Source organism: Dermatophagoides farinae, chromosome 5, assembly GCF_024713945.1.
Source record: "Dermatophagoides farinae isolate YC_2012a chromosome 5, ASM2471394v1, whole genome shotgun sequence".
In the NCBI taxonomy this organism is placed as follows: Eukaryota; Metazoa; Arthropoda; class Arachnida; order Sarcoptiformes; family Pyroglyphidae; genus Dermatophagoides; species Dermatophagoides farinae.
The window spans coordinates 4556654-4578649 of NC_134681.1; the positions used below are offsets into that span (position 1 = coordinate 4556654).

At 27.3% G+C, this 21996-nt stretch overlaps 2 protein-coding genes across 2 annotated transcripts; one reads left to right on the forward strand and one right to left on the reverse strand.

The window, feature by feature from the left end:
• Nucleotides 1-112: 112 nt before the first annotated feature.
• On the forward strand, nucleotides 113-2935 carry LOC124499863 (protein-lysine N-methyltransferase SMYD4). The gene is made up of 2 exons (XM_047063850.2): nucleotides 113-171; nucleotides 239-2935. The coding sequence occupies exon 2, from the start codon at nucleotides 248-250 to the stop codon at nucleotides 2729-2731; it is 2484 nt and encodes an 827-aa protein (XP_046919806.2). The 5' UTR covers nucleotides 113-171; nucleotides 239-247; the 3' UTR covers nucleotides 2732-2935.
• Nucleotides 2827-7153, reverse strand: LOC124499924 (uncharacterized). The gene is made up of 4 exons (XM_047063924.2): nucleotides 6128-7153; nucleotides 4604-4814; nucleotides 3267-4521; nucleotides 2827-3181 (listed from the first exon to the last, which is right to left on the reverse strand). Exons 1-4 carry the CDS (start codon nucleotides 6404-6406, stop codon nucleotides 3055-3057), a joined length of 1872 nt encoding a protein of 623 aa, XP_046919880.2. The 5' UTR covers nucleotides 6407-7153; the 3' UTR covers nucleotides 2827-3054.
• Nucleotides 7154-21996: the final 14843 nt, after the last annotated feature.

Genomic DNA, 21996 nt, shown 5'->3' on the forward strand with positions numbered 1-21996 from the left:
GATGTATTGATTTTAACGACATCTAACGTCATAATTCTAGAATCTGGAATAATGATATATTCATAACGTACGTTATGTGGATGTGTTGTGTGTGTGTGCGCATGAATTTTTTGCATACAAAAAACTGAATGAATTCATGTATGATGCCATGCGGTTTGAAAATAATAATTAGTGAGTGTATAAAATATCTTTTCTTGTATCACTAATCTTTTTTGTTTGTTTGTTTCTATTCACAAAGGCTTCAAAAATGGATTTTATGAATTTTCATCATCATTCTATTATTAATCAAAAAGATGAAAAATCCTGGAAACAATTTGCCACATTTGTTGAATCTATTGTTGCATTTCTTGCATGTAATGATCAAACTAAATTTCTAATCGATTGGATTGATGAACAACGACAACAAAAAACAAATAATGAAGATAATATTCTGAATGAATTGAATGAAAATAATGAATTTAAAATGGTATTGTCCAAATATTTTGATGAATATTTTTTTGAAAATGTAAATATAGCCAATGATTTGTATAAAAATCATGAAAGAGCATTGGAATTTTTTAACAATATAACCACTAAAATGGCTGAACAAAAATGGTCCGAATCATTGCAATTAATATCGAATTCTATTCGTTTTTGTTGTGTAAATAGTGATGATAATTTGCTCATACAACTCTATGATAAACGATCAATTGTATTCTATCAGCTAAAACAATATCATGATTGTATTATGGACATTCGTGAAATTTTGGCCAACAATTTTAATAATAATAATCAAGAAAAAAGTTCAATGATTAAATTCTATTTACGAATGGCTCAAGCAACCGTCAATATAAATGATCAATGGGAAGATTTAAACATGCTGTCCAACATTATAAATGATTGTCGATCAATAATGGATATTCTTAATGAAAAAGAACGAACACAAATGGAAAAATTGTTGACATTGATGGATTCAATTTTGAATAAAAAATGTGAAGAATTGTCTAATCGAAAATCTAATGACAATGATAAGACAAAATCAATGAATTTGATGGATTTAAAAATTCACAGTCCTCATCCTATAATTCGTGGTGCATCAAACAAACTGGCAATAACATGGATCGATGCTCAAACAAAACGTGGTTATACAGCTCAAGAAAATATTGATGAAGGTGAATTAATTTTCAAAGAAAAACCATTTGTTTGTCATTTTTTTGACCATACAACTGATTCATATTGTGGTAATTGTTTACGTCGACTTTGTAATCCGATATTTAACGATTCGGAAGAAAAAATGGAAGAAGACGAAGATACGAATGATAGGAAACCTGAAGAATTGTCAGACTTTGAAAAAGAATATAATCATTTTGTTCCATGTACGTCATGTAGTAAATTTATTTTTTGTTCACGAAAATGTCGTGATGAAGCATATCGATCATTTCATCAACGTGAATGTAATCATTCATTGATTCCATTGGAATCTGAAATTGGTATCGCATATATCGTTGTTCGATTAGTATGTCGATCATTTAATTCATTCATTGAATTGGCTAAAAAACAAACAACGGATATTATTGATGAAACAAATTTACAACAATCATTAGATGGTAATTATGGATCGATTGTTCGACTTTTAACACATGCTGATAAACATGATAGCGATTCAAAAACATGTTTTTTATTGACGGCATTCTTTTTGCAACATGTATTTAAACGCTATAAAATGTTTGATGATGATGGTGATTGTTTTTATTCATCGATTGATATTTTAAAATTATTAATTCATCATTTACAACAAATGTCAACAAATTTAATTACAATTTTTGATCAGAATTTAGATCTGGAAAATATTGATAATTGTATTGAATCACCAATCGGTATTGGTCTTTATCCGAATCTAGCATTATTCAATCATAGCTGTGATCCAGATATTGTTCCAATATATAATAAAGGATCAGAATTAATATTCAAGACCATAAGAAAGATATCAAAAAATAAAGAAATTTTTTTCTCATATGGTCCAACATATAAAACAACATGTGTTTATCAACGGCAAAAATTATTACATGAACAATATTTTTTCCACTGTCATTGTATGGCTTGTATGGAAAAACGTGAAAACTATGATAGTGCCATTCTTTGTCCAACTTGTTTTAAACCATCGTTTATTGATTGTTTAGACACCACGAAAGAAAAAAAATATTTTTTGATCTGTCAAAATGGCCATCGTTATGATGATATTGAGCCAATTAAACAGGAAATTTTACGTGGTATCCAATATCAGAAAGCTGGTTTACATTTCTATGAATTAGCTGTCGATCGTAATGATGATGATGATTATGTTGCAGCCATTATATCATTCTATAAAGCTGATGTTATTTTTACCAATACATTGTATTGTTTAAATACATTTTGGTTATCATTGAAAAGACAAATGATTAATTGTTATGTAAAAATGGGCCATAATGATCGTGCTGTCATTTACTGTAGACAGATAATATCTAGCTTTTATAAACATTCTATTCAAAATGAACAATTGCCTATATTGATAATGGAAAAAATTCGTTTAATCAAAATTTTACGTTTATTGATTGAAGAAATCGATGATGATGATGATGAATTAAGGCGTTTACGTCGTGAACTTAAAGGTCTAATTGATTATTGTCTCAATTATGTTGAATTAATTAATCAAAATGATTTGAAAATGCTTCGTGAACAAAAACAACAACAACAACAATCGGCATTGATGTAACAATTTTTTTTTGTATTTAATTCATCAATTAATTTTATTTTCTACCAAAAGATGGCATCGTATTATTCACAATTTAAATGGACACAATATTTTCATGTGAAAAAATTTATTCCTTCAATACAAAAAAAATGCATGAATTCGAAATTGAATTTTTTTTAATAATAATAATAATAATAATAAAAAATCAACACGAAAATGGCAAAATAACACGCTTAATTTTATGTGTGTGTGCATCATCAGCTTATTTTGGCGTGTGTGTGTGTGTGTGTGTATGTAATTTTCTGATTTGTTTTTTTTTTTCGATTTATTTTTTCTTGTCTTGTTCAATAGTAATTATTATTATATCTATTGTTGTAACGATAATATAATGCACTATTGGCACGATTGGGCGTCAAATCTATTGATCTGGACCATGAATTAGGTGCGATAGATTCATTTTCACGTTGTAATCTGAAGAAATTTAAAAAAAAAACATGAAATTATTTTGATTAGATTACTGTCATTTTCAATAATATAATAATAATAAAAATATTACCCTAATGATAATGACCAGGTATATGTTGGCAGCCGTGTTGTTATACGATTTGTTGATTTTGGTTTAGCATTTGTTGTTGTCGTCCAATTTGTCCACCAAGTAATGTTGGTCAAACGCCATGGAACATTGTTATTTTGATTGCCATTATTATTATTATTATTATTATTATTATTGGAACCTTGAGTTGTGGATCGTCTCGGTGTAACAATCCTAATGGATGGATCGACTTGCCCAGTGGTACCAATATTAGCACTTGTAACAATAGAACGTTGTGGTTTTGATTCCCATTTGGTCCAATTAGTGAATGTAGTGAAATTTGTTAGCCATTTTTTCCAATCATATGATGATTGATTCCATTTCCATGATGCTGTTGATGTTGATGGCGATGTCGTTGATGGTGATGTCGTTGTCGTTGTCGTCGTCGTTGATGTTGTTGAATTATTTTTCCAATTATTCAATCGTGAATTCCATTGTTTATCATTAAAATTATTGGATGACGAGCTATTACGACGTGTGGAATTATTTCGATTATTTGCTGTACGACTACTACCTGAACGATTACGATTTCCATTTCTATTTGATGTATTTTTACGTCTATTACTACCGTTTCTTCTTGTTGATGTTGTTCTAGATTTTGGTGTATTTACTGTCGTTCGTTGTGTTGTTGTTGTTGTTGTTGTCGATGTAGCCGTTGTTGATTCAATTCGATTATATACGGTAGAATATTGATTATTATTATTATTATTAATGATGGAAAGTGATGTTGATGGATTGTTGTCAATTGGCGTTGCTGATAATAGATTTGTATCGATTCGATTATCGACCAAAGCAAATGCATCAATATTCGATTCCCATTTGGTGATGAATTCACAAAGTGCTTGAAAATTTTTCGATTTTCCATACTGTGGTGGACATTTACTTAATGGTGTACCATTTTCATACATTTTTTCACCCAAATAATTACCACCAGGTGCATAATTACATGTATAAAGTTGAACAGTTTTAAATATTGAACCACGATTTTCATAATCTAAATATGTTGAAAAACCACAACCAATTCGATTGGTTTCAGCCCATGCAATTTGTGTAAAATGTCCAATATTCAATTGAAATAGATCAAAACTGAATGCCACTTGTGGTGGTGCAATCTTAATCTCTTCATACCATTCACGGATTACTTTACGCCAATCTGGATCTGCTTTTGATCTTGTTGTACGATATATATAAAGATTTTGGCCAACAACAGGGTATCGTTCTTTTTTTTAAATTGAAAAAAAATGATGATTTTTGCAGATTTATTAATGTTTGAAAAATTTTGAACAAAAAAATCAACATACCTGTACGGCGACAATCATAACAATCATGTTCAAAACGACATTGATTTGCATGTTTCTGTGCTACATAGGCTAATTCATCATCCCATTCTAATGTAAGCATATTGGCAGCGGATGGAAAACCAAGAGTACTTTCATTACCGCTTGCAATTAAATTACGGTAATAATTATGTATATCCAATATTAATTGTCGTTGTTTTTTATCCAATCCTTGCTATTGTGTATGGATTTGAAAGGTCAACAACAACAACAACAAAAAAAATGGGGATAGTTTTCAATAAATTTCAAAAAATAAATTGTCAAATAAATATATAAACTAAATAAAAAAAAACAAAAACAGATTAATACGCGTTAAACATTGTTGATCGATGATCGATCAATTGATACATCGATCGATCATTATATCAACATTAAAATTGAAAAATCGAAAATTGAAATTTGCTACTAGATCTTATTCTATGAGAGAGAGAGAGAGAGAGAGAGAGATTGCCAAAAAAAATAGACAATGGAGAAACAATTGGCCTCAAACCGAATCGATCGATTGAATTGAACTTGGTTTTCTCTCTTTTTTTTCAAAACCACCGGTTTTTTCCCTATCTAAAAAAACGGGCAATAATAATGATGATGAAGATGATGATAACTTATTATTATTGAATCAAGATTTTGTTTTTATTTTCAATGGAAAAATTCAACAAAACAAGAAATAATCTTGAAATAACAAGATTTCAGGTTAACAGAAAATAAAAATCTAGACTAGATTCTGTGTTTAGCTGGAAAAAAAATTCTCTACTTATGCATTTTTTTTCTATTTTTTTCGTTCCTATGTTGAAACAAGACACGACTAGACTGTTTTTCCCACTCTCTCTCTCTTTCATTTTGATGTTTGTATTGAAATTCTTTCATCGCTTTTTTATCATCTTTCTGTGTGTGTGTGTGTGTGTTATAATGGAAAAACGACGACATTTTCATTTTACTCATTAATATTCTCTCATTCTATAGTTGTCGTTTGTGATCATCGGTTGGTTGGTTAGTTATTCAAGCTAAATTGATTGATAAATTTTATGTATAAAAAAATGGAGTTGTCGTAATGATCTGTTTTTTCTTCTAGTTTTTTTTTCTTATGAATATGTTAAAAGTATTCATCATATGTCAAACCAACTCAAACAAGTGACATAATTTTGCTTTTATTTGTTTTTCGCGACAATTTTTTTGTTTGTTTGTTTGTTGTGATAATGACGAATGAAGACGTTTTTTTTTCACTGGTTTCACTTTCTCTATGTAAAGTTGGACAAACCTTGAAAATAAAGAATAATCAGTATCAGTTTTTTTTCTTGTCGCTTGTTATTCATATCACAATTTGTTTGCATATTATGTGTTTGCTTGGTTTTTTTTCCTGATTATCAATAGATTCAATCAGATTTGATATTTTACACTGACCGATTTCATATCGTTTGTCCAATATTTTTTTTTTTTTGTTTCATTGAAAATTCAAGGAATAATTTATTTTCCAGAATTAACTACACTTACCTCTTTTATTTGACAATTTTTATTTGGTTTTACACATGCTGTATGTGATTTTGTGTATTTAGCAAAATATGTTTGACAAATTGATTGATCTTGTGCGGTGGTCGTTTGGCCATCATTGACATTGGCCATCATGATAATAAGGATGATGATGGTGGCCATGATCATTGATAATGTGTACCATGATGACGAAGATGATGATGATGATGATGATGATAAGCAAACATGGCGGCAATGCAATTTGCTTGTGGCCAAAATTCGATAATGACGTTCATTGATCATTGTTGTTGATATATGAGAAAATATTGAATAATTTCAATTCTGATATAATTATGAAAATTAATGGAATTTTTTTTTCATGAAATTCAATGACTTGTTGTTGTTGTTGTTGTGGTTGTTTTTTATATTTCACATTTTATAACCAAAAAAAAAATTGAATTTATCTGAATGAAAATAAAATCACGAAAAGATTGGCCAACAAAACTAAAAAAAAAAGAAGAAATTATCACAAATTAAATAACAACAGCAGCAATTATAATGGCAACAATAATGGGCAGAAAAAAATGAACAAAAAAAAATATTAAACTTGTTTATGGTTGATTGGATTGGATTTGGATTTGTTTTTCAAAATTTTCTCTTATCATGGAAACGGCAATGATTCATTTTGATGCTCATACAATAATGATTGATAAAATATTCAATCAAAAACAATTCAATGGATATATGATTGATGAAAATTCTGTTGATGAGAATGTTTGATTTTTTTTTCGTTGAATCAATTGTATTGAGAATGTGTTTGTGTGCGTGTATATCGATTGAAGATTCGATTATAAATGATGATCAAATCATTGAATGAATTATGTTTTTAACAAAGACAAAACAACAACAACAACATTTACAATCGATCAACCAAAAAAAAAAATCTATTATGACCAAAACAACAGTGAAAAAAAAATCATCCTTGGAACCGAATTAACTTATGATGAATATTATACAAAAAGGTAAATGTAGACACACACACATACCATGAAGACAGGTAGGTAGGAAGGTATTCAAAAAAAAAAAACCAAAAAGAAAATCATCAAATGTGTGTGTGTATGTAATGAAGACGATGACGTCAACTATTATTTTGAATTATCATTCGAAAATATCACAAACAAATATTGCATATACTGAAGTGATCATCAATACACCACCACCACCACCATCATCATCTCCTCCTTCTTTTTTCTTTTACTTTTGTCAACTTAAGTGTTTTTTTTTTCTTTCATTAATTCTTGTTCAAATTTTACATTGGTGCACTGTTTATTATTACAAACAAAATGAAAATATTTTTTTTTCAGGAAAAAAAACAACTAAACTAATTATTAATTGATTGATTAATTAATTACAAATTCAGATCATCATCGGACCAATTCCAAGTCAATTATGTTTGCAATTTTGTTTTCATGTTTCAATGTTAATATATCGTGGGAATATTGTATGTAAATGTGTATATAACAAGGATTTTCTGAAATTTTTCATGCAATGTCACATGTCTTACTATTTTTTTTTCTTCATGAAAATATTCACTTATATCTTGATCCATTTATCGATTGAATTAATAAAAATCAGTTGTTGTTGTTGTTGTTGTCGTTTACACATGAAATATGTAAATATATAAATGATCGATTAGCTCTAATGAATGGAAAATCACATGGACATGGAAAAATTTGTTTGTTTGTTTTTTTTCCGTATTTCTGAATTTGCATTTTGCTGACGACCGATTGTTGACATTTTTGGAATTTGATGATCTAAATTTTGATTTCTATACACTTTTATTATTACGTCATTCATCCAGTAAAAACAACTGTGAATGAGATCAATCAATCGAAATTGTTTTCGGATTATGATTTTTTTTTGGCGATTTACAATTCTATTTATAAATTCTTTATTTTGTACAAATTCACAAAAACATCATAAGAAGATCATCATAACTTCATCAACAAGGATCATGTACGTGTATGGAGAAAAAAAAATTTGCAAAGAAAAAATGAAAAAAAAAATTCGATACATTATACATTGAAATTGAATGAATGAACAAATGTTTTGACATATATCGAATTTTGTTGTTATCGAAAATGAACAAAAAAAAAATAAAAAAAAATACGATGATGGTGATGGATCGAGAAGAATGAAATAAAGATTCACATTACATTTGGAATCGATTCATTTTTGGATAAGATATAATCACATCAATAGTAACGAATGGAAATAACATTTATTTCCAATCGCACTGATCAATCATTCATTCATTCATTCAAAACGATACATTACAATTTGTCATTTTCTAGTTGAACAGAAATGAAACAAAAAAAAAATTGATTATATTGAGTTTTCATTGCATTATTCATTTTTTTTCTGATTTTATAACAATAATTATTACACCTGGTACAATATGAATGAAATGAAATTTTTTTTTTTTTTTACGTATATGAAACATTGATAACTTGCAATATTGTTGTAATATACATACAAAAAAAAACAATGAAATAACAAATACGTTGTTTGTGTGTGTGCGCGTGTGAATCTTTTTCTTCTTCTTCAAAAAAAGAAAAAATCAAGGCCACCAAATAACCCTAAAATATCAGATAAAATATTATTTTCATGCCATCATACTTACCGTATTATATATATTATGTTTATTTTACTATACATCTCATATATACAGGTATATGGATTGGATTTCAAGTTTGAAAAAAAAATTCAAAATTCACCAACTAAAGTTGATGAATTGTGGCCATTGTCAACGACAATATTATAATAATGTATTATATTCACGTTCATCCATCCATCATGATCATGATAATCATTCATTCATTCATTCAAAACCATCTCTTGAAATGTTTTTTATTTTTTTTTTTTTTTTGCTAGAAAAAATCTTTATTATTATCACTAACAACACACAATCATTCTATCATCGATACACCGTATACACACACACACTTACACACATGATAATCATCAAAGAATCTACATAAAAAAAAACAGAAATGAAAATGAAAATAAAAACGTTTAAAATGAAAATTCTATAGAGACGTGTACAAAAAAAAACAGAAAAGAAAACTGAAATGGAAATGAAATTTACGGAAATGAAATTCTGTCTTGAGGAAAAACAAAAAAAAAAGGAAATATTGGCCAAAAAATCATTAGAAAAAAATTTTCAATTTTTTAGGAAAGAGAAAGAAAAATTCATATATTCATTATTCATTTCGTTAAATCGTTTGAATTCAAAATCAATTTCAATTCATCGATTTGTATTTGTATTTGTATTTGAATATCGGTAATTTTATTCTCTGTTTTTTTTTGTGCATAAAAAAAACGCATAAATTTGAAAATGAACAAAAAAAAAATTAATAATAATTTCCATACACACTGATCATCATCATCATCATTCATTTATTATTATAATCAATGATGATCATCATTGCTATTGATATTTTATATTAATAATGATGATGATGATGATGATGATTGCACCATACAACAGACAACAATAACAACATTAGGAAAAGGAAAGTGAAGGTGAATTGTCACGATCATGGACAGCAAGCAAATAAAGCCACACAAACACACAATCGGATGGATCACAAGATGGATCAATAATAATAATAATTATTATTATAAACATAACCAAATCTTTGAATAGATCGAACATTGAATGAAAGAAAAATAAAAAATAAAATAAAAAATAACAATCACAAGAAGCCAAGTCAATAAATCACAAATAACAAAAATGCAATATATACACACATACACACACAATATGAGCTAATCAAAAAAATTTTTTTTTTTCGGTAATCATTTGACCATCATCACGAACTAACTAATAGCATTTAAATACAAAAATATCACATTACCATTCTATTAGTATAATTCAATTCAAAAATTTGTTGTGGTCAAGGTATTGATGAAAAAAGTATCATCACCATTAATTATGTGAATAACTTTTTTTGTGATTTTTGATTTTTATTACTTTTCTTCGCTGTCAACATTTGCATTGTGAATCTGTTTTTTTTTTTTTTTTTTTTTTTTGAAGAAAAACCCATAGATAGATAGATATTTATAATGACATTTATCGATTGATTATCGATCATGTGAAATTTGTTGCACGATATTATCGACAACAACATAAGAATTCTTTTCCTTATTTTTTTTTGGCCAATGTTTATGAAATCTAAACACAATGCATCGACAACAAAACTTTGGCATCGATTTTTTTTTCATCCTATTCAATTCATTTCTTCTCAACAACAACAACAACAAAAAATTTCAAAATTTCAATCCAATGACAATAAATGGTGGAAGCAATCCTTTTTTTTCACAATTCAATTGATCGGTTACTTGGTTGGTTGGTTGGTTGGTTGTCTATATATATCATATATGATAGTCCTCTGTATCTAACTTTACATCTAAATGTGTATGCTTGTATGGTTAATTCAATTCAGATGTGAAAGTCGCGAAACAAACAAATCAATAGCCAATCAAATTGAATTGAGAAGAAGAAAAAAAAATGAGAAAGTGATAGCTAGAGAATATGAATAGAAAAGTCCAATTAAATTTGTGAATAAATCCAACGGCCAAAAAAAAGAAAGAAAAAAAGAAAGAATAAAAAATAATGTTTGTGTATGTAGTTCCTCAAGGCTATTCAAACAAATAAAAAAAAATGAAAATGGAAAAAAAAAATTTTTTTTTCTTTTCATTTTCAGCTATAGCGATCACCATCATCATCATCATCATCATCATTATCATTTGCATCATCTTCATCATCATCCTCATCATCATCAAGAACGGATCATAATTGATCATTCAGATGATGATGATGAAGATGGCAATCAAATTAAATTTTGAAAAAAAATAAATTCTAAAAGATGAAAATTCTATTAATGTTGATGATGTTCACACACATACAACACATTTATGAAAGGTTTATTATATCGCATATCAAAATTGACACGAAAATTAACGATCGTGGATAACAAAATATAATGCACACACACAAACACACACACACACACCTACAAAAAAAAAAAATAGAAACGATAGGGTTATTTGGCCTTGTTGGATCATTTTCAAACACACTACAAAACAATCTAACACATTTGCACTTGAACATTTTGGTGATGTGTGTGTGTGTGCCTCACCTGACAATGACATTGGATATTGTGTATGGTGTGTATGTAATATACACACCATTGGTGATGATGATGATGATGATGCCAACTTGATAATTTTTTTTTGTTTCAATTATAGACAATAGGAGAGAACAAAAAAAGTGATGCGAATAATGATGATGATGATGGAACAAAGATGTTAAAATGAGAAAAAAAAATCATTAAAACAAAACTTGGGAATGAAAAAAAAAATAAATGGAATGATGATGATGATGACAATTATATAAAAAAAAACAACAACAACAACAAACTAAATAATGAATCCCTAGTTATATGATGACGATAATAATTATGATGATGATGTCTATGTGATGATGAAATTATGATGATAATAATGATGACACGAGTGTATTGTTTTTTTTTTTTTTTTTTGCAAGAAAAGTAAAACAAACTGGAATGAAAATGAAAATTTTGTATTAGATAATAAAAATAATAAGGATTTCTATTTACAAATACCCATTTTTTTTTGGCCGAAATTTGTTTGTTTCAAATTTGTTAAAAAAATTTTTTTTGTTTGTTTGTTTTAAATTTTCTATTTTTTTCAGTGATTTTTAGAATTTGGTCAATTTTTTTTCTGCTGCTGCTGCTGTTTCTGATGTCCATGATGATGATGATGATGTTGAGGCAATTGGAATGAATTTTATTTTTAGTTCGGTTGATTGACCAATTGATTGATTCCATTTTTTTCTCATTTTTGTTTTTTTTTTCTCTGTCCCAATCTCCATTGCTTTCGATGTTGGTCAATCATTTTTCAATTTTCGCTGAACCAAATCAACATGAGTGAAAAGTTTGTTTTTCTTTACAAATTCACTTAATTTGAAATTCCAATTTTCAATATCATCATCCATCCAACCATCCATTGATTTTTTTTTTAAACTTGGTCTCTGTTTTTGTTGTTGTTGTTGTTGACCACCAAAAGAATTGTCGAATCGATTTCGATTTTCTATCAATCGTAATCGGAAACTTAAGCACAAACATTAAAAAAAAAGAAAAGAAAATGAAATTTGATTTTTTTCACTCTCTCTCTCTCTCTCTCTCTCTCTCTCTCTTTCTTACTCCCTTTTTTGGAAATAATGTAGTTTCATCCATTTCTAGGAACAAAAAGAACAAGAGAGAAAAAAAATTTAAGCAAACAAACAAGACAACAACAAAAAAAAAATAAAGATCTATTGATATTAACCCCGAACAGAAAGCAAAAAAAATTTCAAGTGTAACATAACCAACGAGTATGTGTGTGTGTGTGTATTTAAGTTTTCATGTTTCAGACATGCACACACACAAATGCTAGAATATAATATGGCATTTATATACATTAAAAAGAAAGAATTATTATGCAAAAAAGCTCTTATCAGACCCAAAAATGTACAATCATCAAATTTATAAAATCGATTGACAATGATCATGTTGATAATAATGATGATGATGATGATGATCATGATCATGATGATGTTAAAGCTGTTATTATTTGTTATAGAAAACAATTGTATAGACATCATGCAATATTTGGTGATGATGATTACATTTATATTAGATGACAATTCATTGATAATGTCATCAAAATCGCAATATTCAAATCATCATCAATCAATAATTTCATCAGTAAATAAATGTAATGATACTCATCACATCACACATAAAGTGCAATCAACTGCATTATTTTTTTTGGGGGGGGATGTGTATAAATGTTTCACATTGAATTTCATTAACAATTAATGACAAAATCATCATTGTTTTGGTCAAACAGTCGTAGTTTAGATTGATGAATTTTGGAAATTACTATTGTGATCAATTTCCCATTGCTAATTATCGAATTTATTATTGGTGGTTTTTTCTCTATTGATTACCGTTTTTATTTTTATATGCATATATATATTATATACATACATTTATTCATTAATTTATTCTTAAAATGATTGACTAAAAATGAAGAAATAAATTTTTGATCATGATTGAAGTTTATTGGCATATATATGTATATATGCAATTCAAATCAATCTGTCATTGACTTTCAAATGTATATATACAGATATATAGATTCAATTTATATTCATTCAATCATTCATTCACGATTCATCCAATTTATTCATCATGATGATGATGATGATGATAAATGCGAAAAAAAAACACAACATACAGCAACACAATAACATTATGGACTAAAACAAAGCTTATTGATTCGATTGAATGTGATTAATAAACCAAAAAAAAAAAAAAAAGTTTCGGTTTGCCTATAATTGAATTATCATCATCATCATCATCATGATTATAAATGGAGTAACAAAATTGTCTGTTTCATGAGAAAATTTTCTTTTTTGTTTCATTATATTTCCAAAGAAAATGAAATGAAACGAATAATGATGATGATGATTATGATTATGATTATTATTATAAATGAGAGAAAGATGATGAAAATGAAAATGAAAATGAAAATTGAATTTATTCAGTTTTTTTTATCTTGCCAGTAGAATGAAATGAAATAAAATATGTGCACCACAAAAAAAAATTTTGTTTTGTTTATGTTCAAGTTTTGTCACATGAATCTTCTCTTCTATTATTATTTTGTTTTTCTCTTATTTTTTTGACAATTTATTAATCATGAATGTTTTTTGTTGTTGTTGTTGTTATTGTTGCCATCGTCATTTCGATCGAATTTTGTTTATCTTTTTTTCCTATTTTGAATTTCACTTTATCATCATCATCATCATCAGCTGCATTATTATGATGAGTGAGTTTATCATCTGAGATGCGTTAACCAATGTTGTTAATGTTGTTGTTGTTGTTGTGTGTTTCTTCATTAACTTTAATCTTTTATAACATAACATAAAAAATGAACGTACCTCATAAATTTAATTATTAATATATATATTAAGATTTATAAGTTTTTTTTCCTCGTGAAAATCAAGAAAAATGACAAAAAAATAATGAATAATAATAATGTTGTGTATTTATTATCATTCACATATTGAAATTGAATGAGAATTTTGATGTAAATATATTATAAATATAATTTGAATAATGATAATATTCATGTACGTTGTTCATGAATCATTTTTTATTTTTTATTTTTTTTTCATTCAATTTTCTCATTTGAATATTGTAAAGCAAATATTGTTGCCGACGATGAGGATGATGTTGATGATGACGAGAACGAGAACGAGAAAGTAAATTCCATCATTTAGTTCAATTACCGATTATTAAATTCAAATTTGCAATCAATGTATATTATTGGTTGTAATTCTCGTGAAATGAAACTTTTCCCTTTTTCTTAACTTTGTGGTGTTGTTGTTGTTTTTTTTTTTTTTTTTTTTTTTTGTTTCATTCATTTGGTCCCAAAAGATTGTTTCATTTTTTTTTCTCTTCTCAATATATATATTTGAATTAAAAGGAAACAAAAATTGACGTGACCTGATCACATTGAAATGAAATGAAATTCCAGTAAAAGGTCAATTCAATTTCAATGATGTTGCCCAATTCTGAATGTTCATTTTTTTTGTGCACAGTCGTTGTTTTCATTTATGCCAATGCACGATTGAATCTTGAAACAATGAAGTTTGAAGTTTTTTTTTCTGTTTTGGCAATCTTTTATATAATATAACTTTTTATGTTCGTTCATTCGTTCACAGAGAAATAAACTACACATAAACTTCATTAGAAAATAAAATTTTTTTTTTTCGTTGTTGTTGTTGTTGTTGTTGCTGGAACAAATAATGATGTGTTCACCATTGAGAATTGATTATGGCCATATTCACTTCCTTTTTTTTCTTCACACTAACCCCCACCATCACCACCACCATCACCAAAAGCCAAACAAAATTCACCTAAGAAGTAAAAACGCCAAATTATTGAATTCATTGGAATTTTCATTTCATGAAAATAAACAGAACAACCATCATGATAATAGAACAACAATTGTATGGATGAATGAATGAAAATGAAAATGGAAATGTGGATCATTTGGACGTCATCATTTTTTTCACTCAACATCATCATCGTCATCATCATAATCAACAACAAAAACAACAGCGGCAGTATTGCATTTGGATTCAAAGAATTTGAAGATGGAATAAATTTTCGCCATTTTATTCTATTTTTTTTTTTTTTGCCTAAAGCAAAGTAAACTGAATATGTGTTAGTGGAAAATTTCATTTCATTGAAAAACTTCTTGTTGGCTTCTCTACAACCGTAATCGGTAATAATAAAACAAAAATAAGCAGAATTTTAATGCAAAAAAAATACACAACTGTAACATTGATGAAATGCAAAATTCAAATAAATTGAAATTCATGTAATATAGTTCGTCACTTATTTCATCAATAATAATTCTGTATCTTGTTTTGGTTTCATAAAGATGTCATTTTGAAGCAGAAAAAAAAATTCCAAAATTTGATTTTCATTCAAATATGTTTTTGTTGAACATATTACTTTTTTCGACATCCAGCCATAATATTTAGATTAATATATAAATGTTACATGTCCAAACAAAATCCTGCAAAAAAAAACTACAACAACAACAACAAACAGGAAATACAGAAACGGATGTTTTGCATATTTTTTTTATTATTCATTGTTCATCTCGGTAACATACATAAAACGGGAATTATTATTAGTATACTGGTCAGATTTTTTTTCCTGGTGGTTGTCATCATCATCATCAACATCATTATTATTAATACATGAATGAATTCAATATGATTCGTGTAGTTTCATAATGGTTTTCATTTCATTCTTGTTGTCCAGATCATATAATTTTGAAATGAATGTAAAAAATCATTGCTAATTAATCATATTTTAGCACCTATCAACTAGATTTTGTATGTATATTATGTTCATTTTATTTTTTTCTCTGTATGCATTCACAATCTAATGTTGATCAATCATCATTTTAAGCGTTTGGTTTTGGTTGTTGATTGGTTAGTATTTGAATCTGTAAATCTGATTTATTTCAATATTAAAACTTATGTTAATGTGGATGAATGGCGGTAAAATTCGGTGAACCGAAATGTCTCTTTTCATCATCAACAACAATTTTTCAATTGAATTATCGATTTACAATATTATAATGTTGATCACAATATGATGATGGCAATGAAATGGCGAAACAAAAAAAAAGTTTCTGTTATTAGAAGTGAACCAAAAAAAAAAGAAAAAAATTTTATTCTTCATCCAAAAAAAAAACGAAAAACAAAACTAGACACTAAAAAAAAGAAGAAAAAAATTTACAGCCAAAACTTAGAGCCCAATAAAATATAACGGGTAAAATGAAAATTCTATACCAAATCCATTCATCCGTGCAATGAATGTAGAAATTCCGATAAGCTATAAAGTCGTTATCGTGATCATATTCATGGTTTGTCTGTGTTGATGTCGTAAAATCAAACGCCTGTGTTTTTTTTTTTGTTGATGCTATAACTTTGAAAATGAATGTGAAAACACACAAAAAAAATGAAAATAAATTCTGAATGGTTAATACCAGATAGAGAAACAAAGCAAATATTGTAATTTAGAGAATTTAAAAAAAAAATTTTTTTGCATTTTTTTAGTTGTTTTAAACCAAAATAAATGACAAAACAAAAGCTTACATTATGAATATTCTGGATTTTTTTTTACAATCAGCAAGTATTGAATTTTTTATGAATTCATACCAGAGACGAAAACAAAACAAAACAAAAAATTCAACTTGTTCTCTTGTGTGTTTTTTTTTTACTAATATTTATGTCCATGACGTTTATTCATGTGGATATTAATGTCAAAAAGAATTTTTTATTCTTCATAATTATGGAAAATTTATAAATTTTTCATTCGAAATACAGAATCAACTTATATTCGATTTTATTGTTATTGTTATTGTTGTTGTTGTTGTTATTGTTGTAATCAATGTGTTAAAAGTCACAAGAAATTATTGAATAAAAGAAAAAAAAATACAATAAATTAGTATAGGATTTTCTCTGTGTGTGTGTGTGTATATTATATATATATGCGGATGGATTCTGTTACAGAATGAGAAACATTTTCGATTCACAAAAATACAAAACGAAGAGAAAAAAATTATGGCAACATTACAATGCAGAAAATATGAAGATTATTAATCATATTTTCATATTTCATTTTCATTTCACTTTGGTCTTGGTACTTTCCTGTTTATGATATCTGGTGGTTCATTATCATGGTGAATATTTTTCGTTTTCTTCATTTATTCATAATGTTTTCATCTAGAAAAAAAATAGAGAAATTCAAGAGAGCAAAAGAAATTATTATTATTATATATTTTCACATGATAACTTGGCCGAAAAATGTGTTCTGTTTTTTTTTTCTCTCTCTCTCTCTCTCTCTCTCTCTATCATTCTCTCTTTCACTCCTTTTTTTTCTCCATATACATCCGATCACCATCATCATAATCAACACTTTCTATAAGTTTTTTTCATTCTTGTTTTGTTTCTGGTTTTTTTATTTTATTTTTTCCAAGAACATTTAGGGTAAAATATATATATATGAAAGAAAAAATATCCAGAATGCTTCTGGTAAATTTCTTTTCTAGTGATGGTTACCTGGTTGGTTTTGTTGAGAAAAAAAAATTGGTCATTAATTTTTTTTTTGTTTATTCATTTCATACATCGCCCACTCGTTTTATTTGCCAAACACACACACCAAACATTTTTCTTTAATGTTTATTTGAATGCCAGAATTTTTATGCCAAATTGAAAATAATTATAGTTGAAAAACAAAACATCCAGATAACATAATATCTTTGCGATAATTTTAATTTCAATACTTTTTTTTTTGATTACCAATCAATTGTAGTCAATCTTGATGAAATAGGCGATTAATCGATTTTTTTTTTTTTTGATTATTTATTGCCTTGTTTCATATAGGCCAGAAAGCACAAAGAATATTTATTGAACCACAATATATATTTGAAAAGATTTATGATCATCATCATCATCATCATGTGTTCATCATCATTGAACATTATTTTATTTTATTTTTTTTCTTGTTCAGGCCAAACATTAAATGTATAGACCTGGTTTGTTTTGTTTTTTTTTTGTTCCAAGGGACCAATTTTTTTTCTATTTTTGCTCCAAACGAAACAAAACTATTTCCGTACAGATTTTATCTTGTCTTTGTGTTTTTTTTTTCGATTTTATTATTTCACTTGTCTGTTGTCAATTTAATTTTATCATCAAATATCGACATTGGTTAACGCACATACACACACAAACTGACTAATATGGCCAAGATTATATTTGGAAAAAAAATTAGATAAAATCCTTGATTTTGATTTCTGGGAAGTTTTTTTTTATTTGAGAAATAAAAAAATAAAAACAAAACAATAATCATTTCAGACCATTTTTCTTTTGAAACAAAAACAACAACAACAACAACGAAAAATTGGCCCATACATCATGAAATGTTTTTCATTCATTCTTATTTTGGATTCAACTTCGACCTTGATAACGTATTAATAATAATAATAATAATAATTTTATTAAAGCGCATATCTATAAGGATATTGGCGCCGGATAAAGAACGAAAAGGAATAAAACAATTGTAATTATTTACAAGGCTAGTTTGCCTTTAGGTGGTTGTGGATGTGTTTACATAATAAAATAAATTTGGTGTGTGTGTGTTTGTTCTGTGTGAATTGTTGTGGTGAAATTATATGTTCTAGATTTAATTGTTGTCTGATGATGTTGTAGTTTGTGCAGTGTATTAGGAGGTGTATTGTGTCTTGTGTTATGTCTGTGCATGTACATTTGTCTGTATTAGAGAGTGTGAATCTGTGTAAATAGTTTTGAAAGTGTCCGTGTCCTGTGTAAAATTGTGTGGTGATGAAATTTATATTGGTGAATTTGGGGATGTTTGGGGTAGGAAAAAATTGTTTGAATGTTTCATTTGAATTTTGGTGTGCTCGTGCTAGTGCGTTTTGTCTTGTTGTTTGTATGAATTGTTCGATTGTTGTGTTCTGTAGTATGTCCTGTGGGATGTTCTGTCTGATAACGTATTAATATTAATATATATATAATGATGATGATGATTGTGCATCAACAAAAATTGATCACAATTGATGTTTTCTCTGGTGGCCGATTTTTTTTTTGTTTGTTTGTTTTGAACAAATTGTCAAATCGTTATTTCTGGATAAGTATTCGATAATTGGTGCTTTGTTTTGATTTAAAATTTTATTTTATTTTATATTTTTTTTTGTTCAAATAGATAAACTCTTAGGTTCACATTTGTTTTTTTTATGATTGTTTGGTTAGTTTGTAGTTGGTAGAGGTAGCAAAAATTTCAACAATAATGACCATTATCATTGATTTGATGGTGATTTTGTTGTTAGTACAGAATTTTAATCGAGAATAAAGAAAATAAAACAAAATAAAACAATTTTTGCTTGTTTGTTTGTTTTTTTTTCACTTACACAAATTCATCTTTGTCTTGTTATTTTTATTTTCATTTTTCTCTCTGCTGTTTTCATTCAGATAAGACAAATACATTGAGAAATTTAACAAAGGAATTTGTTTCTAAAAAAAAAGAATTTAAACACACACACACACAGGCAGACATGAAAAAAGATTTTCTTCTTTTTTCTTTTGATTCTGGTTACAAGTTTCTGGTCTTTTTCTTTTAATGTGTACCCACAAACGCATCGGCACCCACACACACACGGACAAAAACATTTTTTCCCTCTATTCCGGTTAAGGTTGAAATAGCCATCTGTCGATTTTCATATTGTTTTTGATTGGTTTTCATTCATTTATTCATTCATTCGTTTTTTTCTTGTTTTGTTTGGATCATTTGATTATCGATATATATATATATATATCATTCTGATGATTCTACCATATTTATAAATAGGATTGACATTGTTTATTTATTATTGTGTTTTTGATATATTTGAAGATTTTCTTCTTTTTTTTATTTCTAGCAATTCTTCATTTGTCAATCATCATCATTGTACAAATAATATTCGATCGATCATTCGATATGTGTGTGTGATGATGATGATGATAGCATTGGTGGTGTGATAAATTCATAATTGAAAAAATCCTATTCTCTTGTTCATTGTTAGGCTGTCTCTGTGTGTGTTTGTGTGTGTGTTTTTTTTTCGCCTTTTGGCCACTCATGTCCATTCATTGTCATTATGTTTGTTATCTAACAATAATAATAATAATAATATAACGATGATAATAGAATAAAGTTAAGAATTTGTATGTATGAAGAAAATAGGAGTGTGTTCACACCGAGAAAGAGAGAGAAAGAAAAAAAAAATCCGAAAGCACGGAAATTCTATCATTACATTTGGGTTTTTATTTTGATTTTTGATGATTGGAATTTGTTCATTGTTAGTAATAGTGGTGTTGGTGTTGGTGTTGATGTTGATGGTGGTTACACGATTGGCCATTGTATGTGTATGTGAGCTTTTTAATGATTAAAATTGATTGATTCATATTATATTGAACGTTTTTCTTCTTCTTTTTTTCACTTTCACACTGTCCGGCAGTAAACAATGGTCTGTTGTTTGTTTAGCTTTTTATTTTTTTTATTTATTATTATTATTTTTTTCTTCTACTTTGATTTTTTTTTCGGATGAATGATCGTCAATCATACAATTGATTTATTCGGGTCACAATAATAAAATAATGATTGTTATGATATGATAATAATATTAGCCATCGTATGAATGAATGAATGAATGGAATAAAACAAGTCGAAAATGGCAAATTGGATCAAATAGACAAATGATGAAAAAAAAAACAAAAAATTTTTTAAAATTTTCTCAATGACGTTCGTACAGATATGAATATAATGGGCAAGAATTTTTTTCTTCATTGTTGGTGGTAGTGGTGGTGGTGGTGGTGGTGGTGGTGGTGGTGGTGGTGGTGGTGGTGGTGGTTGCTGAAAAAAAATTAGCTTATTGAATCCAGAACCAGATGAAGATTATTATGTTTCATACATTATCTTTTGATATATTGATTGCATATTGTGCATTATCCATAATTAAATTTTAATGTACTAAAAAACACATAGACACACATTTTGACGTCTAACAAATTCATATTTTTATATCATATTCTTTCATTCGGTTATAACAAAATAATGTCGCCGGACAATACAGATGAATGATGTTGACTTTAATTCTGTTGATGATGATGATGATTCTGATCATGATGATGATGATGATGATGATGAAAAATTAACTTTTCTATTATGAAATTATTCAATACTATATGATTGTATGCTTTTTCATTGATCAAAGTTTGCCAAAAATCTTGTTATCTAAACTAACTTTTGCACTACATTTTTTTTGTACATTATCTAATGCTAATAATTCAATATCAATATATATATATATCATCAATATTATTATTATTTGTCAAAATTTTCAATGAACAAAAAAAAATTATTAATGATAAAATTTTTTTTTGTCAAGTTTTGTTCGCATCGCATCGATGAACAAAAAATTATGAACATGATGACAATGATAATGATAAAGTTTTTATCATTATCATATCATTTCTAATAATATAAACTCATATATTTAATCAAGTTTTTTTATCATATCATTTCTAATAATATAAACTCATATATTTAATCAATTTTTTTTTTCATCTATCAAATTCGAATCGATTCAGAATAGATGACCTAGATCTTTTTGATTCAAAA

Bases quoted from the DNA above. Each gene is read 5' to 3' on its own strand.
- LOC124499924 (XM_047063924.2), bottom strand. From the start codon at position 6,406: ATGATCAATGAACGTCATTATCGAATTTTGGCCACAAGCAAATTGCAT. The intron at 4,522-4,603 runs GTATGTTGATTT...TTTAAAAAAAAG, and splicing joins TTATGATTGTCGCCGTACAG to AACGATACCCTGTTGTTGGC. The intron at 3,182-3,266 runs GTAATATTTTTA...AAATTTCTTCAG, and splicing joins ACCTGGTCATTATCATTAGG to ATTACAACGTGAAAATGAAT.
- LOC124499863 (XM_047063850.2), top strand. From the start codon at position 248: ATGGATTTTATGAATTTTCATCATCATTCTATTATTAATCAAAAAGAT.